The sequence below is a fragment of the Nicotiana attenuata genome, unplaced genomic scaffold (genome assembly GCF_001879085.1).
Source record: "Nicotiana attenuata strain UT unplaced genomic scaffold, NIATTr2, whole genome shotgun sequence".
NCBI classification, from domain to species: Eukaryota; Viridiplantae; Streptophyta; class Magnoliopsida; order Solanales; family Solanaceae; genus Nicotiana; species Nicotiana attenuata.
Window position 1 is genome coordinate 46,276 of NW_017672709.1, and position 8,696 is coordinate 54,971.

Sequence of the window (8,696 nt, forward strand, 5' to 3'; positions counted from 1 at the left end):
AGGTGTTGTTGTTTGGAGTTGATGTTGGAGGCACAACTGGTAACTGGTTAGCGAAGGCCTCAAGAGCATTGCTGACCTGTTGAGCAATTAACTTTTTCAAAGCTTCGTTGATAGCCTCATCATTTTCAAACTGTTCATTTGCATTTGATTAAGATCCATCAGGAGTTCCTTCTCGAGATTGTCGAGGAGAATTTTGGGGTGAAAGGACCGGGGTTCCATCGCCTTGTTGATTCTCTTGGAATTGACCGTCTCCTTGATTGTTATCATTGACATTTGACATGATTGACTTGAAAGAAAGTTAATTCAGGAAGTAATAGATTATCAGATTCCCGGTAACGGAACCAAATTGTTTAACCAAAAAATAGGAATTTCGGTCAAAGCTTGCTATTAGAAGAACTCAGGTTACTGATAATCAAATAAAAATAAGAATAATTGATATAAACAATAGCTGGATAGAAAGCAAAGTAAATCAGTGTATTCCAGTAGTATTTCGTATCCTTACAAATGTTTATTTCTCACCTTTTATAGCTATTTCTAAGTAATACATTTCCTTCCTCCCATAATAGAGTTATTATGGGCAATTAATGACATTTAATGTAACGTTATAATTGGCAATCGTAACTGTTCAGTACAGATCCTATAACGTTTCTCGTAATTAATGCTCATTAACTACCAATAATACGTATCTATACTTTTTTGCTATCTAGGTTCATTCCTCCGATGCTTCTACAAATTATCAAGAGGTTCGAGCACCCATGCCTTCTGGTTTTCTTGGATCTTTGCCCGTATCCGTTAAAGCTCGTGCCTCTTCGAATATTCTCTGCCAACTGTCATTCTTTTATTGACCCACATATTATGACATGTCATCACATAATTAATTCAATATACTAACTTGATTTTTTCCAATACAATAACTTAATTATAAAGTTACTCTTGATCAAGAAATTATTTTTACTTCCTCTTGGGAATATTTCAAAGACTTGAAGATATTAAAGGTGTTAATCGGGCCGGGCTGACCCGCTAACAACCCGGTTCAACCCGGGTCAGCCCGGTCCAGCCCGTTACTGTAGCAAAAAAAGCGGGTTGGGACGGGTTGGGCGGGGGGCGGGCTACAAACGTTAATTTTTTTTTAAACGGGTGACCGAACCCGCTACAACCCGTTAAGCCCTTAACGGGTTCTTAACGGGCTACAGCCCGGTTCAGCCCGTTAACCCGTAATATAATTTTTTTTTTTTATTAAAATCTGACCGTTGCCAATGGTCAAATACCAAAAAAGACCGTTGGCCAATGGGTTTTTCTTCCCCAACAGCCACTTTTTTTCTTCTTTATTTATATTTTAACCCCCGACCCCTTATAATTTGTAAATTGCAATTGTAGCCTTTTAAAAACTATAAATACCCCCCTTTCTTCTTCATTATTCCTCACAATTCAATTCATTTTCTCTCTAATTCTCTCTCAATTCTCTCTTGATAATATTCCCAATTACTCATTATTTCAAGCTTTCAACTTTCAAGTTTCATCAAATATTTAGCTTTGTCATTACAAAAGTATTATTATCATAAATTTCTAATTCAATTATTCAAGTGAAGTGTGGCATCAATTATCAAGTATCAAGTTATCAATTGAAGTTTGAGTTTCTACTTTCTATATCAAATTTAGTGCGGCATTCGGAATCCCGGTACACTCGTTCCATCCCTTTCTCTTTATCCTATTTGTAAATGGTTTAGTTCATATTGCTGAAATTTCTCTTTTACTACATAAGTTGAAGACGAAAGACGGATATACTGCTGTTGTTGCACAAATGCTAGATAAGTTTAAAAAATATTTCTTCCCAGTTCCCCCTATTTTCCTAATTGGTGCTATTTTAAACCCTACTATCCAAATGATAAAGTGTCGCCAATTAATCAGTGCTTTATATACTTATATGAACATTGGAGCAACTGAAACTCTTGATAGTGAGACTTGTATTTCTGATCTGCACAAACATTTACAAATTTTGTATAATTATTACGCTAACATTGTTGATGCTTCTTCGGTTGTAGATGCAAATATTCCTTCAACTAATACTTCAACATCTGGAACAAATTTGGAAGATGATGATAATGTTCAAGATTATTTGATTTGGTCTACACTAGGAGAGCATCAACAAACCAGTAGCCGGAATATTGATGAACTCCAATTTCACTTGCAAAAGTCACCGGAGCCCCTCACAAAGGATTTTCTACCTCTGAGTTGGTGGAGGAGCAACTCAAATCAGTTTCCTGTTCTTTCGGCCATGGCTCGAGACGTTCTAAATGTGCCTATTTCAACAGTCGCATCAGAGAGCGCATTTAGCCAAGCAAGACAGGAGCTAGGAGATACCCGTCATTCATTGGGCAGCAACGCTTTGGAAGTTCTAGTGTGCTTCACAGATTGGATTAGATCAGAACGGCGAAATCAAGGGCGTGACGAGGTAGATGAAGAGGAAGACCAAGAAATTGGAGATATAATGGTTTATGGTACCGATTATAATACCGGAAACCAAGAACCTCACATTGACATGGAAGAGCTTTCAAAGATGATGCAAAACATATGATTTACTATTTCTTCTTTTTTTTTAACAATTGTTGTAAACTTTTAATTTGCAAGTTCAAAAATTTTAAAAATCAAAAAAGAACTTGCAAATTAATTTGAAGTATTACATTATTCAATAAAAATATCAAAGTTACTTAAATATTGTGATTTTTTTATATTGCATATTAGTCTTATTCAATATTTTTTATATAGACACTTACTTTCTATTTTCAAATTTAGAATTTTTTAGTTTGTTCTTTTATTTCTAACCCTTAAAAGTTCAATTCTAATCTTTAATTTTAACCCTTAAAAGTTTCAATAACATTGAAAAAGAAAAATATAACTTAATTTTAAAAAAAAATTATATATAGCCCGACCCGCCCGAGCCCGTTAAACCCGCACCCGTACGGGCCCTATAGAACCCGAAAAATCCCAGCCCGCCACCAACCCGTTAACCCCAGCCCGATAACAACCCGCCCCGAACCCGTACGGGCTGACGTTTTTTTGTCCAGCCCGTCCCAGCCCGCCCGATTAACACCTTTAGAAGATATTGGGGACTACATTTATCAGCTTAAATGGCTTTCTTCCTGCTTCAACTGTGAGAGCCTCAAATCTCCACAAAATGTAATGCCTATAACCGTGGGAAATTTGTTGCTATATTCAAACAAATTGACATCAATATTTCCATCAAGTTCATGAAATCATTTGAAAACTTCTTTTAGAATTATACTCCATGTCTTCAAATGCTCGTGCTGGTACATTAAAGTAGGAAGTTAGAGGGTCATCGAAAAATTAATTAGATCTTTCAAGAAATCAGCTTTCGTTATGTTTTAGTTAGCTGATAACTGACTTAAAGGTCCAATCCCGAGTTCATTTGGCTAGTTCGATTGATAATCTTTTTGCTGAAATCCCTCAATGATTTTTCAATAAGTTGCACATAGAAATCCCCAGTGGATCTGTCTTATGCATTGTTTGGTATAGAAAGCATAACCATGTTCATTAACCACAACATTGAATGTATAACATACAATATTCCTACCTATCCTGCGGAGTATTTCTGTCCTGTTTTCTATGAAATCAGATTCTAATCCCCATTTTGAATTTTTTTTTTTTAAATACATATGGTGGACCGCAGCCTGAGAAACCATGAATCGGTCAACCACCTTCTCTGCCTCAATATATAAGAGGAAGCTCACGGTTGACTATGATTACTTGGACAAGAGGCTGCATTACCGAGCATATATATCAAGTGAGCTTAATGCACAGTCTCTTTGTAGTGAAATGCGTGATACAGAAGAGAGACAAGTATAACATGCCATGGAGTACTCCCTCCGCTTCAAAATAAGTGATTTTTTTGATGTTTTCATACAGATTAAGAAATCTACCTTTTAGCATTAATTAGCAATGAAATTGACCATATTAACCTTTACTATTTCACCTAAACACTCCTGACACATATTCCAACACTATTTACTCCAAGGACAACGTAGGAAAAAAAGTAATTAATTCATTCTTAAAATCTGGAAAAATCACTTATTTTGGACCACAAGAAAAAGGCCAAAAAATCACTTATTTTGGACCGGAGGGAGTAGTATATAAGATTGGTAAAGAATGAGGAAAAGGAAAGATGTTTTAGTAATGATTATGCACAAAAATGGAGGAAAAAGGTACACAAGCTAGCAGCGGCTTTTAGTAACAGTAGTCCCCATAATTATAGTAACTTCTCGAAGTATGAAGTAAATGAGGTTCCATGCCTTTAACTTCCTAAAGCAACACAATCTTTTGCAATAGCGTTCGAGAAACAATTAGTGATGGTTAATGCCGGTGCACTTCATACCTTGTTTTTCTCTTCGCAAATGGGATTTGGAGAGTACCTGTTATCAATTCATTAGGTTGTTCCATAATGGGAAGAAAGCCGATCTTTGATCTTTTTCAATGCTGCTACAACATCAGTCATGTTCATCCTTTCACTAGGAGATTTAGCTGTGCAATTCATGGCTAATTCCATAACTGATGCCACGCATTGCAACTTTTCACTTATGTTTTCTTCATCTAGTGTTAGTAAGTCAGCATCTATGATCTGATCCAGCTTATCAGGAAGTGAACTATGCACGCAGCTTCGCAAATCCAAATCTCCGGTGAACATTTCATCATTAGGTTTCTTCTTCGTAAAAGTTTCCAGCAACATGATACCATAACTATAAACATCAGACCTCTTGGATATAAGGCCTTCTAGTCCATACTCTGAAAATGGAAATCAAATGTCAGTAATTAACTTATAATGTGTTAATCAAAAACCTTGTTACACCTTAAATAGAAAAGCTCACCTGGAGCAATGTAACCAATTGTGGCAAAGGTTGTAGTTTGAGCAATGGATTCTTCTTTTGTTAAGAGTTCTGCAATGCCAAAGTCAGTCAGGTGTCCCACCATGTCTTTGTCAAGTAAGACGTTACTAGGCTTCAGATCACAGTGAATAATAGGTACCGAGTAACCATGATGGAGATATTCCAGAGCAGATGCAACATCAACCATGATATTCAATCTTTGCTTTACGTTTAAATGATAATCTCGAGAATATAACAACTTGTCTAAGCTCTCATTTGGCATGTACTCAAGTATCAATGCTTTAAAATCCAACTTACAACAGCTGCTAATGATCTTGGTGAGATTTCTGTGACGAAGATTTCGCAAAATTTCGCATTCTCTATCAAAGGTTTGAAATGTACCTTCCATCTGCACATTGAAAACTTTAACAGCTACAGTCATCCCATCTGTTAATGCCCCTTTGTAAACAGAACCAAAACTTCCACTACCTAGCAAGTTATTTCCATCAAAGTTCTGAGTTGCTCTTTGAAGATCATAGTAGGAAAATCTTTGTGGTGCTACATCTGGCAACCACTCATCATCAGCTTTGATTGTTTTACTGTGACGTCTCATCAACACGAAAACTATCAGGGAAGCAAGGCCTACTAAAGCAATAACAGAAGAGACAACGACGATAAATATCACGATTCTTTTCTTTGATTTACCATGACAGGCCCGGACATGCATTTGAGGGTTACCACATAGTCCTTCGTTTGACAAGAAAGACTGGTAAGGGAGATCAGCAAAAGGTCCTCCATTCGGAATTTCCCCGTGTAACCTATTGAATGAGACATTAAAGGAGTCTAGTTGCTTAAGTGCCTCTAATGACTTTGGAATAACACCAGACATATTATTATATGAAAGATCCAATGCTTTCAAATTTATTAGTTCTCCAAATGTCTCAGGAATAGATCCTTCAATCTTGTTGTGAGCCAAAGACAGTTGACTCAATTTCTGTAGACTTCCTATTGCTCTAGGAATGTTGCCTGAGATTTGGTTCCAGGAAAGATCCAAAAATATTGCAGCCTTGAGGTTTCCAACTTCTGGTGGTAGAGAACCATCAAAAAAATTAGAAGACAAGTTCAGCTTCAATATGTCTTTGAGGTTCCATAGACTTGAAGGTATGCCAGCGCTGAAGTTGTTGGAATCAAGAAAAACCTCCCTTAGGGAAGTCACATCCCCTAAGCAACTAGGAACACTTCCCTGCATTTGATTTTGTGAAAGGTTTAACAAACCCAAGTTGGATAGCTCACACAAACCATTTGGGAAAGGACCACTTATTCTGTTTGCTCCAAGTGAAAACTGTTGAAGTTTTTTCAAAGAACTTATTGTCCTGGGGACAATGCCAGTCAAGTCATTGTCTTCCAGCTTCAAATAAGATAAATTTCTCAAACTTCCGATTTCAATGGGAACATGGCCCCTGAGGTTACATCCATCTGCCTCAAATATTTGAAGAGAAGAAAGATTGCCAATGGACTTTGGAAGCATTGCATTTAGGGGATTGAGAGACAATATCAATTCTCTTAAGTGTTTACAATTGGCCAAAGGAGTAATAAAGCTCAGTGGTGAAGATTCACTATTAAAGGAGTTGTCTTGCAAGTTGAGAATTTCAATAAGTCTTAAGTTTCCTAGAGAGTCAGGAACTGAACCTGTGAGCTCATTTGCACTGAGTTCGAGAATGGTAAGCTTAGACAAATTTGAGATAGAACTAGGTAAAAAGCCATTAATGTTGTTTGCACCTAGAAAAATTCGTTCAAGATTGGGTAATCCATGCCCTATAGTGGAGGGAAGATTACTTGAAATGTGGTTCTGTGTGAGTGAAATTGATACAAGATTTGACATATTGAAGATACTAACAGGGATCGACCCACTAAAGGTATTGAAATCCAACTTAAGCTTCAGCAACTGTTGAAGGTTACCGATCTCATCTGGAAGTGCACCTGCAAAATTCAGTAAGATTATTATTAGTAAAAGTATTTGAAGAACTGGAATTTTAATATATTGTCTGATTAAATATTACTCAATACCTGTCAGGTTATTGACTCCCAGATCAAGTACGTTAAGCATAGTCAAATTTCCGACCTCTCTTGGTAGAGGTCCTTCAAGCTTGTTGTCCCATATTGATAAAACTTGAAGTGATGAAATGTTGAATATGGTTAAAGGAATTGAGCCCTTTAATCTATTTTTTTCCATGCCCAATTGCTTCAAGTTATAAAGATGACCAATCTCATCAGGAATTGTGCCTGTCAAATTGTTAAGCAGAAAGATTAAAAAAAAATCATGAACTTTACTGTGGGCATAAACTAAACATGAACTGATTTAAGTAATGTTGCTAGATTAGAAGTATTTTAGCTCGAAATAAGTCTAGAGCTGCCGCTGTACTCAATGCTACAAGTTGAGTTCCTTCCGGGGATAATTGTTAAATAAATTTTAAAAAAAAAAAAGATACCTACTAACTTGTTAAACCCAAGAGCTAAGATTTGCAGCAGCTGTAATTTCCCAAGTTGTCTTGGAATTGCTCCAATCAAGTTATTTTGCAACAACAATAGGACTTGAAGTTCCGAGCATTCTGATATACTTCTTGGTATCTCTCCACTTAACATGTTGAAGTTAAGTCCAAGCCTTTGCAATCTTGGAAGGCGACGACACAAATCAGATGGAAGATCACCAGTTAAACCAGCATTTCTGAGATCCAAATATTCCAGTGTCGAGATGTTGAATATGGAGAGCACATTAGAGCCATTGAGCTTATTGAATCCAAAGCTCAACCATTTCAAACTCTGAAGAGTGGCTATTCCTATAGGAATATTTCCTTCCAGATTGTTGTACCTCAGATTCAAGAATCCAAGATTCTTCATGTTTGAGATAGAAGATGGAATGAACCCACTGAAACTATTGTTTTCAATGGCGAACATTTGAAGGTCTTGTAAATCACCTAGAAATTTAGGAATTTCTCCAGTGAAGTTGTTGAAACTAAGATCAATGGCTCTCAACTTTTCCAAACGAGTGAACTCTGGTGGAAGTTCACCCTGGAAATTGTTGTAGCTTAGATCAAGAGAAATAAGAAAAGAAAGGGTGCCAAGTTGTGGCGGGATGGTACCCGAAAAGCCCATATCTGAAATATTCATTTTGATCACTCTGTGATGACGAGAGCCACAAGTGATTCCAATCCAATTACAAACAGAGGTAGAAGAAGACCAGTTTGTTGAAAGAATGCGATAAGGGTCTGAAGTGATGTGGGCTTTCAAGGCTAGAAGAGAAGCTTGATCAGTGCTGATATTCAAAGCTAAGCATGTAGCTATAATGTGAAAAAATAATGAAAATGCCAGAAGCTGAGTTTTCTCGAGTAATGATATCCTCATTTTGTTTGAGCGAATGGGAGGAAATTTGTTTACGATTATTGCAAAAATGTAGTGGTACATTAAACATTTAAAGTAAGGAGTCACATCCTAATTGCATAAGAGATGAGCAATTTCCCATCACTTTGTTAGTATGGTCTCAATTGTAAATGTGATTTCACCATTTATGTATCCATCGACGCACATATTATATTCCCCTTGTTATGACTATAAAAATATGTTGAAATAAAGAAGCTAGGATTTGTCAAAGGTGACATTCGCATTTAGACATCGACTGTTAGGAGTCAAAACTCAATCCAAGTAGGGACAAGCACTGAATATATAAAGCCAGGCAAGTGGAATTAGCCCATAGTGGACTTTCATTTACGTAGCCTGTGTGCTCTAACTGGGTGTTGAATTCACACCCATTATATTGATGGT

The 8,696-nt window shown here is 36.7% G+C and overlaps 1 protein-coding gene across 1 annotated transcript; it reads right to left on the reverse strand.

Annotated features, from left to right (window-relative positions):
- Positions 1 to 4,143: 4,143 nt before the first annotated feature.
- On the reverse strand, positions 4,144 to 8,429 carry LOC109214221 (probable LRR receptor-like serine/threonine-protein kinase At3g47570). The gene is made up of 4 exons (XM_019378117.1): positions 7,367 to 8,429; positions 6,945 to 7,160; positions 4,881 to 6,857; positions 4,144 to 4,797 (listed from the first exon to the last, which is right to left on the reverse strand). The coding sequence occupies exons 1-4, from the start codon at positions 8,337 to 8,339 to the stop codon at positions 4,442 to 4,444; spliced, it is 3,522 nt and encodes a 1,173-aa protein (XP_019233662.1). The 5' UTR covers positions 8,340 to 8,429; the 3' UTR covers positions 4,144 to 4,441.
- Positions 8,430 to 8,696: the final 267 nt, after the last annotated feature.